This window comes from Dermacentor variabilis, chromosome 2 (assembly GCF_050947875.1).
Source record: "Dermacentor variabilis isolate Ectoservices chromosome 2, ASM5094787v1, whole genome shotgun sequence".
NCBI lineage: Eukaryota > Metazoa > Arthropoda > Arachnida > Ixodida > Ixodidae > Dermacentor > Dermacentor variabilis.
Genome location: NC_134569.1, coordinates 255,014,580 through 255,035,942, shown reverse-complemented (window position 1 = coordinate 255,035,942; position 21,363 = coordinate 255,014,580). Strand labels below are relative to the sequence as shown.

At 44.2% G+C, this 21,363-nt stretch overlaps 1 protein-coding gene across 1 annotated transcript; it reads left to right on the top strand.

The window, feature by feature from the left end:
- Nucleotides 1-1,922: 1,922 nt before the first annotated feature.
- On the top strand, nt 1,923-3,949 carry LOC142570765 (uncharacterized). The gene is made up of 3 exons (XM_075679103.1): nt 1,923-2,045; nt 3,109-3,418; nt 3,576-3,949. The coding sequence occupies exons 1-3, from the start codon at nt 1,923-1,925 to the stop codon at nt 3,947-3,949; spliced, it is 807 nt and encodes a 268-aa protein (XP_075535218.1).
- Nucleotides 3,950-21,363: the final 17,414 nt, after the last annotated feature.

The window sequence follows — 21,363 nt, the reverse complement described above, 5'->3', positions numbered from 1 at the left end:
TTTTCTTCCACCAATCCTCCAATCGCCTCTTACTAATGTCTATTGCGGACCTGTTTGCTTTACCACTGCTCCTGCTGAACCCAAGGGCTTCAAGGAGGCCAGTGGTGCCTAAATCGACCGCTGGGTAGACGTCTTCACATTCTAATAAAATAAGCTCCGTCGTTTCCCTAGCTTTACTGCAGCATGCACATGCTTCATGTTCCTTCTTGTATCTCGATTTATAGGTGCGTGTTCTAAGGCATCCCGATCTCGCTTCGAAAAGTAATGAGCTTCTCTTTGAGTTATCATAAATGGTTTCTTTCCTGATTTCGTTTCTTCCTCTTAAGTAGTTACTCATGGCAGGTTTCTTTTCCATTGCCGCCACCCATGAGATTAATCCAGCCTCTCTGACTTTCCGCTTGACCTTGTTCGTTGCTGTGTTGCCCACCCCACAGGCCGCATACTTGCTGGTAAGCTTCCTAGTTCTTTTCCTACACTGTGAATCAATGTTTTGCCTGTACAGATACCCGAACACTCTCCCAGCCCATTTACTTTCTTCCATATTCCTCAGCCGTTCTTCATACTCAATTTTACTGCGAGCTTCCCTCACTTCAAAACTAGTCCAGCCCATATCCCCCTGCAAAGCTTCATTTGTAGTCTTCCCGTGAGCGCCCAATGCGAGGCGACCCACTGACCTTTGGTTCCCGTCGAATCCTGCTTTACCCCTCATTTAAAGCAAACAACCGCATTTCCAAAAGTAAGTCCTGGAACCATTACCCCTTTCCACATACCTCAGAGGACCTCGTACCTATTGTATCCCCATAGCGCTCTGTGTTTCATTATGGCTGCATTTCTCTTCCCCTTGACTGTTATGATTTTTTTCCTGTGTTTCCATATATCCATTGCCTTCGTTTATCCATATACCAAGGTATTTATATTCTGTTACCCGAGGTGTTTCTTGGCTCTGTCTCTCCACTGTCTGTTCACTCGCCGTTCACTCGCTGTCTGTTGTTCGCTAGAGTCACTGTATATGCTACCGTACCTGCGGTAGCACATACAGTAACTCTATTGTTCGCCGATGTGCAGCGCCCCCACCCATAGTAGCGGCCGCAACTGAAAACTCCGCTTGTCACTCCCTCACCCACTGACGGCGCGTCATGCGGCAGGCCGCACCTTGTTTCCATTGAGCGGCCGTGATCGAGGACAAAACTGCACCCCGTGAAGGGTGCTTGCATGCAGCGCTATTTTATCCCTGGTGCGCAAAAGGTGCGAGGACACGCGCGCGCGCACATTTTATTGTTTGCAGGTGCTGAGCATCCGCGGCAAGCCCTTCAACCTTATCGAACTACGTGCTCCGTCATATCTGGTTGCAAACAAACACCAATGGATTTTATAATTAATCCTGACGAGCCGTTCCTGACGACCCGTTCAACGAAGCTGCCCACTTTCGGCCGCTCTTCACCGCATTGTTTTTGGACGAAGTCGATCAGCATGTAGTCTTCGCTGTCAGACGAACTTGAAAAAAGCTAATCGATTGCGGCAACTAGCAACGCTTCCTTTCTCATTGCCGACATCTGCACTTGCTAACACCGTTGCAACCGCAGCTATCGGGCCAGAGCGTCTGCGGTTCTGCAGTCGGGGCTCGGCAGTGCGCGCGCGCGTCGCGCGTCCCGCTGGGCTTACTGGGATTGCACTCCGGCGCACCGCCGATTTTCTCGGTGCGAGACGGGGCAACGGAAAACCGCTCCAACAGGGTGCGCTTCCGGTGATCGAGGAGAGGCCCTCTCTAAAAGCGGAAGGTAAATCTGCAGGGCAGAAGTTCTGGCGATATGTCCAGTCCTTGGATTGGACTGATATACCCCCTGTTCAGTTTCGAAATTCGGTCACCCGAGAACCAATTACAGAGCTTGAAAAACATCTCGCCTCCCACTTGCGCCGCTTATATGGCCAAGAAGAGGGAAGCGAGGCCACAGCTGCAGGAGAATCATCACACGAGCCTGAACACGAGACTTTTCCAAGGGAGTTGCCAGACGAGGGTTTGGGTGTGCGGTGGCAAGTCAGCGAAGGTGAAGTTGATCATGCATTGAAACATGTCAGTGCCCGTACAGCAGCTGGACTGGATGGCCGCCAGCAGGAGTACTAAAAGGTTTCGGTAAGGAGACGAAGAAACAGATTGCTGGAGTGTTCACCGAGATCATTGAAGGTGCGCCAATCCCAAGGGACTGGCAGCTTGGCCGCGTGGTGTTTATACCGAAGAAAGGAGGCCAAGTTGATCTTATTGAAGATTACCGCCCACGGACAGTTACTGGAGTGCTCTACAGGCTATTTTCAGGAATCGTAAAAGTGTGGATAAGCAGGTGGGCAGAGGCAGGGCATTTGCTTACGGAAATGCAGAATGGTTTTCGTCCAGGTCGACAACTAGAGGACAATTTGTCTGTGCTTAGTGAGTGTGTGGCAATTGCCAAGGAAGAGCAGCGCTCCCTCCTGTGCTGCTTTCTAGATGTAGAAAAGGCATATGACAATGTACCACACGCTGCACTTTTTGACTGCCTGTCTGCAATGGAAATCCCGGCTACATTACTATCTATAGTGCAGCGCCTGTACAGAAACAACATTGCCGTTGCTCGCTTTGGGGATGCACTATCTGCACCTGTCAAGGTGACGAAGGGACTACGCTAGGGAAGTCCTCTATCCCCACTGCTATATATCCCGTATGTGGCCAGCCTAGAACGCAGACTTCTCAGCAATGGTCTTGGTTTCCAGCTAAAACTTAATACAATGGGCATGGATGAGAGGTGTAGACTACCTGGTCTCGCCTTTGCTGACGATTTTGTATTGATGGCAGAGTGCCCGCAGGATCTACAGGCGCTCATAAACATCTGTCAGGCAGAGATAAATCGCCTTGGGCTCTGCTTTAACTACAAAAAATCCGCAATAGTCCCCCTCGCGGGCCCAGGCATGGATGAGGGCGAAATTAGGCTGGGAGACGAGGTTCTGATGGTGTGTTCGACATACAGATACTTGGGAGTCCTAATAACATGTGAACTGGAGCTCTGGGGCCACCAAGAGGACATCCTCCGCCAGAAAGCACTTCGGGCGCAGTGCATCCTTCGTCGCCGATGTCTGTAGGGCTGCAACCGGTTTGTGATGGTCCGCGACCTATGGAAAATCGTCCATGTACCGGCGCTAACCTTTGCGAATGCTGTGCTTTGCCTCTCGGCGCCCACACGGGAGTGGCTGGAGCGACGCCAGCGAGAGGTTGGCCGGATAGCTCTCGGCTGCCATGGTGCGGTTGCCAATGAGGCTATACAGGGCGACCTAGGCTGGTCGAGCTTTGAGGCTCGGGAGGCGGTCAGCAAAATCGCATACCGTGGCCGCCTGCTCGACATGCCTCGGGAGCGGTGGGCGCGGCGTGTATTCGATTACCTGTCAGCGACATGTATGCGCACGCCGTGGGTGAGGCGCTTATATCGCATAGAAAGTAAGTATGGCCTGTTTCGCTCCCCTATCAGTGCAAACTCACCGGCGGATAGGATAAAACAGGCGCGGCAACGAGTACAAGATGAAGAAGAAACACGTTATACGAAATATGGCAGCAAAGTCGACGTTGGCTGTGTACCGATGTCATAACTCTTATTTCATGGTGCACTTATATGACAATTCCCTCGGGAGTAGGTTGCTCTTTGAAGCAAGAGCTGGTGCGCTCCGTACACTTGTGCGCCTTCGAAGCATAAACAGTGATGTGAGGTGTTGGGCGTGCGGGAAAGCGGACGAAAGCATTGAACATGTGGTGCTACGGTCTGAGGGCATCGGGCCATCTGCCGCGCAGGCTTTGTCTCTGGAGGCTGCCCTTGGTTTCGATCAGACTGGTAGAGGGGACGGTGCTTACGGTGTAGACAGAGCCGTGGTCGCAGAGACAAAGAGGCGCCTTGAATGCTGGCGAGCGGCACTTGCGGATGGACCCCAGTGACTGCTTATCAGTGTAGCGCATTCTCTCCTTTTCTCTTCTTTCTTTTGGTGTTCTTTCCTTTTCCTACCTGTGCCTGCTTTGCTCGATAGGTAGGCAATCGAGCGTCATTCTGGCTTGGGAGTGGTTGCCACGTCCACCCGATACAAAGGGTGGGCCACAATATCATCATCATCATCATCATCATCGATGGTCGGTGCGTCTGTGCGCACCGGTGCGGCTGATCGAGGACGCTAAAAGTGAAGCCGGAAGTTGGCGTGGCTCATGGTGTTGCTCCGCATCTCGGGCCAGCTCTCCTCTCTTATTTACCTTTAGGCTGTTTCACATGCTGCGACTGCAACGACGAAAATCTGTGCTGTCGCACGCGTCGCAATGCGATTTTTCGAGGGCTCATTTCACATAATTGCAATTTCAACAATGCGACTGGTGCGACGCCCAGGGTTGCTTACTGCCAGGTTTCATGGCACACGCTGCATAATTCTTTTATTGTAGTGAATAAAACGTTTACACTATAATATTGTTGACTTCTCTTCATTAGAAGCAAATAATATGTACGTTTACTAATTTGAAAACGTTAGTTAAGATTTGTCTTGGGGTGCGCGACGGCGGTTTCTGTAGTTCAGTGCGACATCGCGCACCTAAACAGCTGTTCGCAGGTGGTTCAGCGATTCTTTATTCTGTGGTTCAGCGCTGTGTGTTGTCTTATCTACCTTCTATGACCGTTTCGTTCTGCCTGCGCTACAACAATCTACAAGATGACCTATCGACAAGTTCATATAGCTACCCTCACCGTATATGCAGTATTCGGAATTCGGCTGCCACGAAGTTGTCGTGTCAGCCCAACAAGATCCTCGCGCTATCCGTGCTCAGCGTCAGCTTCTGGAGAAATGATGCTTGTATATTGCCCGTCATTGCGCATATGTGGTGCCTGTTCCTAGCCATATTCTTAAGCCAAACGCAACAAGAAGCACCAACCCGAACGCCTGCGTGTGCCCCTGAACGAAGCCTCAAACGATCTGTGTGATTACGACGTGGAGTGAAAATTGTGTTGTGAAATTCAACCTTAGCGCTAGCCTGGTTCGTCCATCGCCGTGCTTGCGCTGCGAATATATATATGGCAGCTCCCTCTAAATATTTCTGAAGGCGCAAAAGCCGACGCATCAAATGTTTCGAGCAGTTACCGTCACTTTTGTAGAAACTTGTACGTTGTAACATAGAATTCTAAAAGACACGCTTCTCGTCCACTTTGTTGTCCCGTGTCTCGCGCTGGTAGTATACTCGGAACTTCTAACAAGGAGACCGTATCAATACGCGCTATCCATAATGCAGGAACGTAGGCTCACGGCAGGCGCACTTGCCGTAGAATTTTTCAGCTTTCTGCTCAGCCTCGCACGCCTCTCACGGTTAGCCTGTTTTTGTGGAAATAAATATTATTATTATATTATTAATGTTATTACATATTATAGTTTCTTCACTGTAATTTATAGCAATCATCCAGATTTCTTAAGCTAGTCATGCATTTAACCTGTATTAGATCAACATTGTTACGACATGCTTATGGGAGTCATTTCAAACTAGATTGCTCAGCCAGAGAAAGTACAAATGCAAGCCTCAATGTTTATTCCAATTTGGTATTCCTAAACAGATTATATTGGCAGAATTTTATGCCTGCTTGCATTTCCTGCAATTCAATGTTCAGAGCTGGAAAAACTGATTCCTTTTCTTGCTGTCGAAAAGCTGCTTCAATGTCAATAGCAAAGTATAATTATTCATTTCGAAAGTGTTAAGCAATGGCTATATGTCTAAGCTTATCAATGCGTTTTTGTTCCACGAACACAATTAAGTTTTCTCTCTCCCTCTCATTGACAGCCATGGAATGAAACCGTTCACTTTCATAAGTATCCGGATGCAAACATTCTGGAGTTTGTCCTGAGCATTTGTCTGCATCCTATAGTGTGCATGTTTGTATCAAGTTCTCGTGTTACAATCGCAGTGATCTACTCATATTGTTATATTGCAACAAACAAATTTATTTCACTTTGTTTTCAAATCTACAATGTGGCCATGCAGTAACGACTGCATTAATAAGCCAAAAAGAAAACTGCATATTCAGTGTACGTGTTGGAATCTATGCGAAGTGAAGTTTTTGTCAAGTGGTCAATTGAATGCTGTTAAAGTAACTGCGATATATACAATTTGTCTTATTTTCAACAATCCAACATGTCATCTTTTGCAAGGTTTGCTTATGCACCGCATAGGTCACAACCTTAATGTCATGTAGTCTTTATGCATTACACTGTTCACAAACCATACCAAAACGCAAACGGCAGTTAATGTAGATGCACGCTGCGATACATCAACGCAGTGACGTTTGTTGAGCAAGGAATTGTGCGAGGTGTATACAGATGAATGAATGACGTGCTTATGTACTTATTTATTTATATACCTCGCAGGCTGCAAGGTTGTAGTATTATGCAAGGGGGAATAAAAAAGTTGTTACAAAAGGAAGAAGGGCACAACATTAAGAAAAAAAGCAGTACCAATACATTTTACCCAACGTTTTTTACGGGCACAACATTATGCAATACTCAGCAAACAACAACAGAAAAAGTTACTGCCCATGCATCCTGTACAGACGGTAAACCAGCGAAGCTGAAATTTGCAGCCCCGGTGTTTATCACTGGGTTAATTCCAATGGTTTATTCAAGTATTTCTATATTATTGGTTATGTCTGTGTTTCTTAATGAGGTTATGTACATGTTTGGCTTGGGTTTATCACATTGTTTATTTGGAATGCCACACATTGCACTTTGGAAGATCACCGTCATGGAAAGTGCAATGCGTGGTTCATTTTGTTAATCCAGTGGGTCCATCAGAGTCTTTCTGAATTATGTTACGCACTTGTGTTTTGTAATGCGTTAAAAATAATGTTTATGACTCACTTATGCACTGTAGTTACGAAGTTACACGCCGGGGCTGCACATTTGATTTAGTAAAATACAGGGACACATTTGCTGCACGCGCGCTCTGCTGCTAGAGAGAAACGACGTCACTATCGGTCTAGCCAATGGCCCACCACGCCTTTGCTGTGAGATAATAATGACATCATGATCTTGTGTTAATCCCATCCCCCTCTGTGTCCCTTCCCTGCAATAATACGCAAATAAATGTATGTTTGAAATGCATAAGCATTTCTATGTCTACCCAACAAGAAATGTCTCCGGCCATCATGCAAGACGAATGCAATGGCTCACACCCCCTTAAACAATGGCTCATACCCCTACACTAGGGTTTTTGGGATCGGACCATGAGTGTTTCGCCTAGGCATATACAGCTTCACTGTAAAAAGAATGAACACCTTTCTGCTAGAGACCAAGACAATCATGAGGTGCATTAACAAATGAAAGTTTATTGAACATGCCGAGTAAATTCTGTTGGACAAGCGAATTTACACAAAAAGCAGAAGAAAGATCTGATGTGTGTCCGTACAGATCCCAACAGGAAACGCATCCATCTCTGAAAGTGTAACAGTGGCCATGCTGACACAAGATTCTCCCAGTGTATTTGCATCTACAGCATCCATAATTTCTCTAGGCAGCCGATCTCCACAGTATGCTAGCTTCTTCCTCTACAATGCACTCTCCACATTTTAGCGTGCATTGTAGAGGAAGAAGCTAGCATTCTGTGCAGATACGCTGCCTAGAGAAATTACGGAAGCTGTAGATCTAAAAATGCTGGGTTAATCTTGTCAGCACGGCCTCCGTTAGAAATGGATGCATTTCCTGTCAGGAAACGTACAGGAATTTTTGCTTCTCCTTTTTGTGTATGTTCAGTCTATTGCTTGTCAGCGAGCATTTACTCGGTGTGTACATTAAACTTTTGGTTGTTAGATCATCTCGGTTTTCTTGTTTGTCCTATGTGTTCTCTGGTGCCAGTTGCAGCCAGGCTATTCGTTTTTTTTAGACTGCAACAATCCACTTTAGTGGCCCTCATGATACCATATAAAATCTTTTATTTGGCCAATGTAGCAAGAATGTACAGTGTGAAGCAGTAAGAACAGGGTACGCTAACTTTTGATTAAAAGGTTTATTGTGAAAATGCAGTGATCTATAAAGGTTACCACGAAGTAGTACAGCAATCATCATCATCATCATCAGCCAAGTTACGCCCACTGCAGGGCAAAGGCCTCTCCCATACTTCTCCAACTACCCTGGTCATGTACTAATTGTGGCCATGTTGTCCCTGCAAACGTCTTAATGTCATCCGCCCACCTAACTTTCTGCCGCCCCCTGCTACGCATCCCTTCCCTTGGAATCCAGTCCGTAACCCTTAGTGACCATCGGTTATCTTCCCTCCTCATTACATGTCCGGCCCATGCCCATTTCTTTTTCTTGATTTCAACTAAGATGTCGTTTACCCGCGTTTGTTGCCTCACCCAATCTGCTCTTTTCTTATCCCTTAATGTCACACCCATCATTCTTCTTTCCATAGCTCGTTGCGTCGTCCTCAATTTCAGCAGAACCCTTTTCGTAAGTCTCCAGGTTTCTGTCCCATATGTGAGTACTGGTAACACACAGCTGTTATACACTTTCCTTTTGAGGGATAGTGGCATCCTGCTGTTCATGATTTGAGAATGCCTGCCAAACGCACCCCAGCCCATTCTTATTCTTCTGGTTATTTCAGTCTCATGATGCGGATCCGTGGTCACTACCTGCCCTAAGTAGATGTAGTCCCTTACCCCTTCCAGTGCTTCGCTACCTATCGTAAACTGCTGTTCTCTTCCGAGCCTGTTAAACATTACTTTAGTTTTCTGCAGATTAATTTTCAGACCCACCCTTCTGCTTTGCCTCTCCAGGTCAGTGAGCATGCATTGCAATTGGTCTCCTGAGTTACTAAGCAAGGCAATATCATCAGCGAATCGCAAGTTGCTAAGGTATTCTCCATCAACTTTTATCCCCAATTCTTCCCACTCCAGGCCTCTGAATACCTCCTGTAAACATGCTGTGAATAGCATTGGAGATATCGTATCTCCCTGTCTGACGCCTTTCTTTATAGGGATTTTGTTGCTTTCTTTGTGGAGGACTACGGTGGCTGTGGAGCCGCTATAGATATCTTCCAGTATCTTTACATATGGCTCATCTACACCCTGATTCCGTAATGCCTCCATGACTGCATAGGTTTCGACTGAATCAAACGCTTTCTCGTAATCAATGAAAGCTATATATAAGGGTTGGTTATATTCTGCACATTTCTCTATCACTTGATTGATAGTGTGAATATGGTCTATTGTTGAGTAGCCTTTACGGAATCCTGCCTGGTCCTTTGGTTGAGAGAAGTCTAAGGTGTTCCTGATTCTATTTGCGATTACCTTAGTAAATACTTTGTAGGCAACGGACAGTAAGCTGATCGGTCTATAATTTTTCAAGTCTTTGGCGTCCCCTTTCTTATGGATTAGGATTATGTTAGCGTTCTTCCAAGATTCCGGTACGCTCGAGGTTATGAGGCATTGCGTATACAGGGTGGCCAGTTTCTCTAGAACAATCTGTCCACCATCCTTCAACAAATCTGATGTTACCTGATCCTCCCCAGCTGCCTTCCCCCTTTGCATAGCTCCTAAGGCTTTCTTTACTTCTTCTGGCGTTACCTGTGGGATTTCGAATTCCTCTAGGCTATTCTCTCTTCCACTATCGTCGTGGGTGCCACTGGTACTGTATAAATCTCTATAGAACTCCTCAGCCACTTGAACTATCTCATCCATATTAGTAACGATATTGCCGGCTTTGTCTCTTAACGCACACATCTGATTCTTGCCTATTCCTAGTTTCTTCTTCACTGTTTTTAGGCTTCCTCCGTTCGTGAGAGCCTGTTCAATTCTATCCATATTATAGTTCCTGATGTCCGCTGTCTTACGCTTGTTGATTAACTTAGAAAGTTCTGCCAGTTCTATTCTTGCTGTAGGGTTAGAGGCTTTCATACATTGGCGTTTCTTGATCAGATCTTTCGTCTGCTGCGATAGCTTACTGGTTTCCTGTCTAACGGAGTTACCACAGACTTCCATTGCACACTCCTTAATGATGCCCACAAGATTGTCGTTCATTGCTTCAACACTAAGGTCCTCTTCCTGAGTTAAAGCTGAATACCTGTTCTGTAGCTTGATCTGGAATTCCTCTATTTTCCCTCTTACCGCTAACTCATTGATCGGCTTCTTATGTACCAGTTTCTTCCGTTCCCTCCTCAAGTCTAGGCTAATTCGAGTTCTTACCATCCTATGGTCACTGCAGCGTACCTTGCAGAGTACGTCTACATCTTGTATGATGCCAGGGTTCGCGCAGAGTACAGCAATACAACTTTATAAAGACTAGTGCTTGATGAAACCAAACAAAAAAGCAGGAAAGGGAGAAAATACATATACATATATATATATATATATATATATATATATATATATATATATATATATGTACAAGTCCAGGAAAAAAAACATTGCGATCACCAAGTCTGCATGTAGCTACCTTCCAGGAAACTCATTTTTTCCCAATGGCATGGAACTGGAAGAATGTGCTTGTATAAGCCAGCTGTCAGTCTGTCTACTGGAATAACAACAGTGTTTCTTGAAAGGTGCTGGCATGCAGGATTGGCAATTGTAATCATTTTTTTCTGCACTTGGAATTTTTCTCTATTTTCTTTCTGTAGCATTTTTATTTATGTTTGGCTGCATCAAGCACCAATTTTTATCTATCCTTCAAAGGCGTCTTTGTTTTTCTGGGGAAAACTCGGCGAAGGCAGAAGATGGAAATTCAAGGCGATGGGCAGCATGAGAACAAGGTGAAAGTAGGAGCCAACGTTTCCACACGTGGACCTTGAAGAAGACAAGTCCACTTGTCGAAACGTTGGCTCCTGCTTTCACCTTCTTCTCGTTTTGCTTATCGTCCTTTTTTTCTGGTAATTTATATAACTCGCCACATTTTTACAAATGAACCTCAGTTGAAAGTTAGTCCTCATCCATATCTAGTGTCATCCTGTTGATACTGCTTCATGCTATGCACTCTTGCAACATTTGTGTGTGTGTGTGTGTGTGTGTGTGTGTGTGTGTGTGTGTGTGTGTGTGTGTGTGTGCACAAGAGTGGATTTGGATGTGAGATCGGGCCCTTGGGCAGAGGTATCATTCTTCTCCTGCGCAGCCTTATGAATTCATTAACTATAGTGCAACAGAAATGCGATGGACAGAAACGAAGGGAACACACAGAGCGCTTCGTTCTTGTCTGTTGTCTATCTGTTGTACTTTAGTTAATAATGAATACACACAAACTCATCTAGTCTTCAGTTATTATGTCGGGCTTATAAGCCCGCTTGTGTCCTGGAATATCTGCATGGCTATGTATCCTGTAATTTAATTTCTAGCCATGTGCTTGCAAGTCGCGTGTCGATCTCCTGATTTTCCTGACAATCTTGTGTGATGTGCAGGCCCAGACAGTTTCTGGTGAATCCATGCAGGGGCAGGGTGCAATCTGCACTACAAGTGCTGCTTTGATTGCTTTCAGTTCAGCTTTTCTAGGTGTAGGATGACCTGGAATGGTACTCACTCATATGGGGTTTAGTTTTATGTAGTGTCATACTACTGTTACACAGCTATTGCCAGATCAGTGTACTATATGTGCCTTATGTTTGCTTGCATCTTCATGATTAGCAACCTCCTCTGTGTTTGGCAGTTGCATGTAGTCTCCTGGCCTAATTGTTTGCCCCCATATTTCACGGTATGGGCCTGTTGTGGTTCAAGTTCAGGTACTCCCGAGGTTGTGTTTCTGAAGGGAGCTGTAGTCGTCTTTGCATCTCATATGCTAGCTGGCATAGTATCTTGGGACGAGGTTCTGAGCTCTTGAGACAAAGAATTTGTGATGCAGGCTGCAACTCTACTCTGTCTAGGTGCTTGTTCGTTAGCTCTTTCTCATAGAGGTCTTCAAGCATGGTACATTGGAGAGACCTGTTATTACTACCCGATGCCTGTATTCTATGAGTTGTCTTTTTTTGTGTGCTGCTGGTAATTCATACCGTACCATACCTTGGACACAAGCGCATCATCTGCGATTTTCTATAGTATCCACTCGTCCACCCCCATTATTTCTAGATTATTCTTTTCACCAGGTGTGGAAGTTGCGTCCAGGCATTGCATAATTGTTTCACCCACGTGCTGGCTCTGCCATCATGGGCTTACACCAGCTGAGGATTTGTGGATGTTGACTTGCGGGCATATTTGTCCAGCTATGTGGATCACAATGTGCAATCTGGGGTAGTTCTTGATTCTAGTCTTTCTTTTTTTTCCGACGTCGATATGAGCTGACTTATCAGAAAGCGAGAGGCCAGACTGGCCAAGAAAGTCTGCAGTGTTGTCGAGGGCTTGTTGCATCATTCTTGATTTCAGTATAAGACAGCTTTCCCATAGACTGTAATACACCATAGGCTGTAGTGTTTCTTGTAGTATGCCCGTGTTGTTGGTGTGTGTGGGCCAAGTGTACCTCCAACTCTCACCTGGAATTTTCTGTCTTTCAGAAAGTTACTGTTTAAGTGCTCTACCAGAAATGTTTTTGCTCATTGTTCCTCTTATTAGTGCAGCATGAGGTACTGCTGTTAAAATCCTCTTCACACTCTCTTCATTCTTTCATAAGCGGTATTACACAATGTCCTGTAATAATGTTTCTGCTGCTTATGGCCCACTCATATCTGCCAGAAGGGACAACTCTTGAAAAAGGTTTTCTTTGTGCTATGTGTGCGACGTAGTATGAGCATTCATGCCTTGACATTTATACATCTGTAGAACCAGCTTCCTGACAGAGTACCTGCTATACCTGATCATGCTTATTTGTGCAGTGCTGTTGAACAATACATATTGATGCAATGAATATTTACACACTCGCATTATCACGAAAGATGGTTGTTTTAAAATTCTGCCATTTGCTTTCTATTGGTGTTAGATTTTGCATAAGCATGCCCCCCTATGCAATAGTATCTTGAAGTGTAAGGGTTCAATAAAAGGTGATGAACTAAGTCTAAGTGCAAGAGCTTTTTTTCTCACCTATGACTCCCATCGAAATGCGACTTCCATGGCTGGCAAATCAACCCCTCGCCTTGTGTTAGCAGCAGAATGCTATAGCCAAGTGGCAGGTAAACAAATTGAAGAACAATATTTCTGTCTGTAATTCTTTTTCTTGCCTGTATGTAAGTAAAGTTTGGAATAAGTTTGTCATTGCAAAAAAGCCCAGTTTGGGGTCTTTTATTGAATTAACCACATATTGTGTATAGTTGAAATGCAGAAATTTGTTCTAAAATCCTCGGGTGATATATGTTCTTGCAAGTAGCATGGTATTTTATTACTTATAAAGATAGTAATCGCAGCGGATATCGTTATATGGCTTTACACACTAATATATGTGATCACAAACTTATTGGAAACTTACTAGAAACATGTAAGGCATGAATGTTTCTGCACACTTGATCAGCTGTGAACGTGCAAGAACTGCTTGAGCTGGCTGACTTCACTGCACAGTTTTGATTTACTTTTCTTCAGCGTGTCGTTTTATATTGTTTTATCCCCACAAGAACAGGCTCTTTGCCTGCTTTTCGCATTGTTGCACCAGTTCTAAATAATTGTGCAGGAGGGTATGTTGTCACTGTGCCACTATAGCAGGCAATTTACTTAATCTACTAGCTGTACAGTTAATTACCTTGCAGAGCAAGTGTTCATACAGATGCATTAAGGATACAAAGTCCGCAACATAGTCAATGTTTATTAGTTTCTGTGCAAGAAAAAAAAATTATCCAAAGAAGAGGTGCAGCTTAACGTGCATGTAATATTTTATCCAAGCCACGGATTTAATGCTATCGTAGCAAAGTCATTACGATAGCCTACACTTTTGCTCTGTGAAATTTAATAAGAGGGAAGATAAGCTTTCAAGATGCATAGGGAAATTCATGCTTGAAAACCGACAAGAAAATGCAACTGAACGGTACCGCGTTCAGCGCAACGTTGAAACTACGGGTACTTTGCTGTCTTGTCATTTGCCCTTGCCGAGGTTGAAATAATTCAAGCTGCTCCGTAAGCGCGATTTTTGCATGCTACTTAACAAAAGAAAATTGTGACGACCTCGTCGTCTGCAGGGGATTGAACACCTCCTAGCACTGAGAACTTGCAAAGGCGTACGAAGCAAACGTGAAAACGCACTTCATTTGCTGTGTAGCGTGTCAACAATCAACAAACGCATAGCAATCGGAGAATGCAATCTGCGGTACAAGCTTTTTATTCTCCCTTCGCGTACGTACCGAATTCGACGATCCACGTCTCCGCGCATTGCACTTGTCGTGCGAGACGCCATTTTCGAAAACGAACCAGCGAAATAGCTCCGTTGACAGCTCTCCGCGCAATTTCGACGGAAAATCGCAGCAATCGGTGCGACGGTGCGACTGTGCGACCAACCGGTTGGTCGCAGCGGAACAAGGGGGGGGGGGGTGGCACTGCGACTGCAATTTTCATCGCAAACGACGGAAATCGCACTTCCGGTGCGACGAAAACCGCATCATGTGAAACAGGCTTCACCCGCAAAACCACGCCGCGCTGCACGCAATCGGGCTGCTCGGACGCGCGCGCTCCGCAGCAATACTAAACAAAATCATGTAATCGCGATGTCTCAATGCATTACCGTTGCCGAAGTTATGTTGAAAGAAGTTACTTCGCAAATTGGGCCGTGAGGTCGAATCGGCTGCTTTTACCGGCTTTTATGAAAATAAACATGCTTTATCAGGATAACCAAATGAGCTATTCTCATCAACCGCGGATACCGGCCGCTGCCCAGTTCTTGCGCGATTTTTAAAAAAGGTCACCTTTATCTCTGACTTCTACTTGCTTTTCTCTGCTTGGACTTCCTGAGGCGCTCAGACGATCTTGCGAGCTAGACGTCTGCTGATACGAAAAAAATGTACGCATTCTCACTGCACAGCAAGAACGCACTGGAGACAGGCACGTACGACACACCGACCCATTTGCGATCCATATGGAGTTTACGAGCACAAACACATTCTCGCTTGAGGAACCGTCGTGCTTTATTGAACACAGTTCGGGTGGCCGCGCATCACTACGACAGCGCGCCGGCGAGGAGGCAAAATGTCATTTCTGACTTCGTGTTTAAATTCATTGACTGCGGCCTGAGGTGCCTGGTTGCGTGATGCTTCACGGTAAGTGAAGCATCACGCAACCAAAGTTTTGCGATAGCCTGCGCAAGGTGCAGAACAGTACGCCCGTAGAACCGGCCGACATGCAACCATGGAACAGCCGTTTGATGCGTTCGCAGGCGTACGTTCTGTGGAGTCTTGCCGTCCCTTGCAGCGCATCCGCTAACCTTCACTTCCCTGCGCTTCTCGCGCGCACAGATAAGATACGCCTGCGGTAGGGAGGATTCGTTCCATAAGTCAAAGCAGCCGCTTCTTTCCCATCTTCCAGGATGACGCGTCGGCTGGCAGGCGCACGGTGCCGAGGGCAGCAAAATGCACATATTCGGCGTAACGCTCCATCAGCACGTGTATTGAGGTACACCTGTGCAGATGTGCGAAGAACCTCGAACGCGCTCTGCTTAAAAGACTTCGTGATTCGCGAGTACGACGACGAACAAGCAACAGTCGATGATGTGTGGCGTTTTATGGCGCAAGGGCCAGGTATGGCCAAAGAGCGCCATGACAAATGTAATGTTAACGGTGCATTGTGAATGTTGTAGACAATGAATTCCTCATGGTATATGTGACATGGCTGTAAAAAGGCCTAAAATTTGTCGCTGTGGATGGCGTAAAATATAATGTTGCTAAAATAATGACACTAAGTAGTGCTGTGGGCTATGGCAATGGGGTTTCGTTAAAAGCACGATGCAATAAAACATAACGTTGACACTTGAGCTTCAAGGAATTCTTTGAGTACAGGGGCCGTTATACATGCGCTAAAAATTGCCTGGCCAAATGATTTCCAGAGTGTCTGTTTCCGCTAAAAATTCTAAGACTAGTCTCGAATTAAAAAGCGGTTCATTGCTAAAAAAATTTCGCGTGAAGAGGTATACTTTCGCGATATGCAGAAATAAAATACTTTTTTCTCTGTGGTTCCATTGCAGGGCATTGAATAAGAACGTGCAGGACTGTGAGATTTTGGCCGCACTTACTACAAGTCGGAGGATACCCCCCAGTCAAGAGGTAAGAGTGAGTGCCGTAAGAGTGTCCGATTCTTAATCGGCAAAGGAGCACTTCGTTATATCGAGATGTTCTTTCCGATACCCAATCTCCTAATTTGGGTTTTATCAAGTCCAGTTTATTTGATATCTGAGCATTCCACTGTTGCTGTCATTGGATTTTCAGCTTGTGACGCAAGTAGGCTTTAAGATCTGTGGCTGGGATGGGTATGTTTATGTCGGTGTCACTAAAAGCTACCGAAGTAGCTTCCTCGTCAGCAGCTTCATTGCCTTTTTTGCCACAGTGGCCAGGTACCCAGTAGGATGATCGTTTGTTTAGCACTATAAGCTGAGCATAGCAATGTATACAATTGATTAAAGACAGTGTTTTTATGTTTACGTACATTCATTAGGGCTAGGACTACACTCAATGAGTCTGAACACAATAGCCCTAGTCAGATTCGTTTGATTGATGTGCTTTACTGCGAAGAGTATGGCATATGCTTCCGCTGTAAAAAATACATGTATGCGGGTTCAATGTACCGGATATTAAAAATGCTGGTCCCAGTGCTGCGTAAGCAACACCAGAAGGAGACCTAGAGGCATCAGTGTAAAATTCAGCACAAGGACACTTCTCCTGAAGCTCAAGGAAATGCGAGCGTATGTGTGCTCGCTTTGATATTTCTGCAAACGAGACGTCACATTCGATAGTCTTCCACTCCCAAGGCGGTGGAAGCCGCGTAGTTGCCATTATGACATTCTCTAAAATCGACGCGCCCGTTTCTTCGGACAATGCTTCCAACCGGAGGGACAGAGGAGATCTAGTGCCTGAGCAGTTACGGCAAAGCCTAGCCGTAGACATGTCGTGAATAACTGAATAACTTTCCCATTTAGCAAGCAAGCATCTGTAGTGAGGAGGAAGTTTTCAACTAAGCGTCCTCTGGCATCACAATGACTGCTTCCCCTAAGGGTGTTGTGTGCATTAAAATATCCAACGACAATGTAGGGTTTGGGCAGTTCATAGATAAAGGTGTGAAATTCTGTTTTTGAAAGTTGGTAGTTCGGGGGGATGTATACAAAGGTAATTGTGATCAACTTACTAAAAAGTACCGCACGGACTGCAACTGCCTCTAGGGGTGTTTTAAGCTGTAGTTGCCGGCAAGCAACACCCTTATCTACTATTATTGCCACACCGCCAGACGAGGCGAGGGCGTCGTTGTGGTCTTTTTCATAAACGGCATACTGCCGGAGAAAGTTCGTGCGTGAAGGATTAAGATGTGTTTCTTGGACACACAGCAACTTTGTACTGTGCTTATGTAAGAGCTCCTTAATGTCGTCTAGGTTAATGAATGAATGTTTATTTCATCTTGAATACACTTTCAAGAAAGGTGCAGGGGCAAAAGGCGCACAGCGCCTGACAGAGGCCCCTGTACCCCCAATATACGCTTTTATTATACATTTAGTGGTAGTTCATTGGCAGTGAGCGGACACACATAACGTTACATATTTTAACACATTGTACACGAGTTTACACAAACTGAGAACAGAATTGACAAAATTATTGGGTTACAGTTTGTTTACTAATATAGACGGTGAAATAAGAAAAAATGTTCCTCTTTTCCCCCCTCTTCCCCTTTCCTCTCCCGGTTCACAGGCAATAACGTACAGGTTATACAGGTAAATTACCATAGTACACTAAAGTGCAGCATATAACCATGAACATGTACGTATCCACGTAAAACAGAAAAACAGGAAAAAAGCGGGTTATAATATATTTATGTTGCAAAAATCGCTCTCTCAAACACTGTATTAGTAACAATTCCTTCACATGGTTTTTGAAGGCGTTTCTAGTCATACTGAAATCAATGTTATCTTCTAGCTTATTTAGGGTTGTTAGTACTTGGTACCTGGTTGTTTGTTTACCATACTTGGTCCTTGTGTTTAGGGTCCGTTTTCTTTTTAGGCTCATATCGTAAGGAGCTTCATTAATGTTTTCGTGTATATATAGTGCATTTATATATATATATACTGCAGTAGTTTAAAATCGTAAACGTCGTTAGCTTTAAGCATTCGGTATTTAAAAAATAATGGTAATGTGCTTAGTTCATGACATGGTCCCTGATAGTTTTCATAAATGCGCAATATTTTCTTTTGTAGAATAATGAGCCTGTTGTAGTTAGCTTTTGTTGTGGTACCCCATACCAATATGCCGTACGATAATCTGGAGTAGAACAGTGAAGTATATAAGTTTTGTTTCAGCCAAATAGGTATTAAGTGTGCAATTTTGTACAAGCATCCAACAGATCGGGAGAGTTCGGTAGCTAAATTATTAATATGTACATTCCATGAAAGGTGCTCTTGGAACCAAACACCAAGAAACTTTTGCTCCTTAACCCTGCTTATTTGTTGCCCTTCAAAACTTAAAACTATTTCTCTACTTAGTGGTTTGTTAAGTGCACGAAATATTATGTGCTTTGTTTTCGCTGTGTTAAGCTGCAGCCTATTTTTCCGGAGCCAGGCCGCGAAGGACGCAAGGTAAGTGTTGGCCCTTCTTTCTAAATCTGTTAAATCTGTGGAATTAAAAAAGATATTAGTATCATCGGCATACATAATAAGTTCAGGAGAGTTGGGTATAGTTACAATGTCATTAATGTAAACAAGAAATAAAAACGGTCCTAATATTGACCCCTGTGGAACTCCTTGTGTTAACTTTAGCTGTGATGATGTGGTGTCTTTTATTTGCACGATTTGATAGCGGTCACTTAAGTAGTTTTTAACGAGCTCAAGTACAACTCCCCGCACACCATATCTAGACAGTTTGTGCAGTAGGATATCGTATTTTATTGAGTCAAATGCTTTTTGTAAGTCGAGAAATAAACCAAGTGTTAATTTTTTACTGTCAATGTTTGTAAGTATGCTATCTTTAATATAGCACAACGCTTCTTCAGTTGATCTATTTTTTTGAAATCCATATTGGCTACTAGACAAGATTTTGTGTTTGTCAAAAAAAGAAATTAGCCTTTGGTTAATCACACTTTCAAAGATATTGGACAAAATGGGGAGCACCGATATCGGTCGGTAATTTGATAAATTATTTCTATCACCTCCTTTAAATATAGCTCTTACTCGTGCTATCTTAAGTTTAGGTGGGAAAACACCGGTTGTTAGCATGAGATTAATAATGTGAGCAATTGTCCCCGAAGCAAAGGGGGATATTTGTTTTAATTCTTTGGAGCCAATTTCGTCAATTCCAGGGGCGACGTTACTTTTCAGCAGCCTTATGGACGCTTCCACTTCAGTAGGAGATGTTGGTTGCATGAATATTGTTTGTTCTAACATGGGTATAGCTGTAATATTAGTCTCACAATCAGTGGCATTAGGCTCTTCATAACATCCTGCATTTATGAAATGGGCATTCATTGAGTTAGCCAGATCCTCACCACAAGTAGTTCTACCATTTATAGTCATTTCCTTTATATCACCAAACTGTTTTTTTTTCTATTTGTTAATGCATTTACCATTTCCCACACCTTCTTAGGGTTGTTATAAATGTTCTCAAATTTTACTGTGTAGTAATTATTTTTAGCTTTTCTTAAATCATTGTTCAGAGAATTTCGGATTTTTTTGTATCTACGAAACACTTCAGGATCCCGGCAGCCAAGGAATTCGTGGTATAATTTATTTTTATCCTTTATACGTTGATATAGATTTTTGTTTATCCAAGGTTTTCCGTATTTCTTATTTCTACGCACCACGATTCTCTTGAATGGAAATGCTTTGTCAAAACAGCTATAGACCACGCGAAAAAACATATCATATGCAATGTCGACATCGCGCTGCTCTAATATTACGCTCCAGTCCGGCCCTTGAACTAGGTTAACGAATGCCTCGCGCGAGCTATCATTGAAGTTTCGTAGAAATGATACCTGCTCATCAGCCTCATTTTTATATCGAGTAGTTAGTAGAAAGAGTGGCAGATGGTCGCTAATATCGGAAGAAAAAACACCCGGTTTTATATAATCTGCACTGAGGTTTGTTATACAGACATCCAATAACGTAGCACTGTGTGTTGTGATTCTAGTGGGTATATCTATATAATTTTGACAGGCATACGTTGACAACAGGGTCGTAATTTCTCTAGAGTACGGGTCTGAGGATTTCAGGTCAATATCTATGTCGCCCATAATGACAAATGTGCCCCTATTGAAAGCATTGTCACATAACAGTGTCTCAAAGAAATGAAGAAAATTTTCTTTTTTTCCTAGCGGTGGCCTATAGACAACTACTGTTAGTATCTTGCCAACGAGTAAGGCTAAACATTCCACATCGTCATTCATGACGGATAGGTGAGGCAGCTTCTCACGTGTAAGCGTGTCCTTAAAATATATAGCAAGGCCCCCTCCCTTCCTTACGCTACGGCACAAATGCTCAGAATGGTACCCAGGTAGACACGGTACTTCATTTCCCTGAATCCAAGTCTCTGTGAGCATTAGTACGTCAAATGATACAGTACAGGAGCCTAGAAAGTGGGTAATGTCATCAACTTTATTGCTGATGCTCCTGCTATTGATATGCAGAAAGCAAAAATTATTTTTGGAGAGAGAGAATTTAGAATTGAAAGCATCAATCGTGTAATAATTTATCTCATCTTCTAGCACGGCCATGACAAGAATGAGGGCCAAAAATGTTCAGACGACGCTACGCTCGAAAGTAAGCCACTATGAATGCGGAGCCGTATCAGCACATATCTTACTCAGATCTGATTGTGTGGCGACACGGATTATAGGCGAGCCTTCATCTCTTCTTGCCAAAATTTTCCCGCCGTTTGTCCAGACAAATTTCCAGTTTGCAGCTTTCTTTTTTTGGATTGCGGCTGAAAGCAGCGCCTTATTAGCTTGCGTGAGATTCTCGTTTACGTAAACAGGCGTCTTCGTCGTACTTCCAAGCACTGAACTGTCTATCCTTTGTTTTCTGCATTTAGACAAGAACGCGTTGCGTTTGCTCCGTCGCACAAAACGAGCAACTGTGCAGCCTGCTGCGAGCCACGTACCCAGTGACACGTGTCAAGATCGGCTTCTTCGACAATCTCACCCACGCTTTTCCCAATTTTTTTTATTGTGTTCACTGGATCTTCTCCCGCCAGTGCTCATTTATTTCTACATTATTGAGGCGCTGGTATTGCTCCAGTTCTTCACAATTCTGAACGAGCCTTTCGTTTTC

What these genes read in the sequence shown, in the direction of transcription:
- LOC142570765 (XM_075679103.1), top strand. Translation starts at nt 1,923, where the DNA reads ATGGCCAAGAAGAGGGAAGCGAGGCCACAGCTGCAGGAGAATCATCAC. An exon ending in GCGGTGGCAAGTCAGCGAAG is followed by an intron (nt 2,046 to 3,108) that starts GTGAAGTTGATC and finishes CGATGTCTGTAG; the next exon opens with GGCTGCAACCGGTTTGTGAT. An exon ending in CGATTACCTGTCAGCGACAT is followed by an intron (nt 3,419 to 3,575) that starts GTATGCGCACGC and finishes GAAATATGGCAG; the next exon opens with CAAAGTCGACGTTGGCTGTG.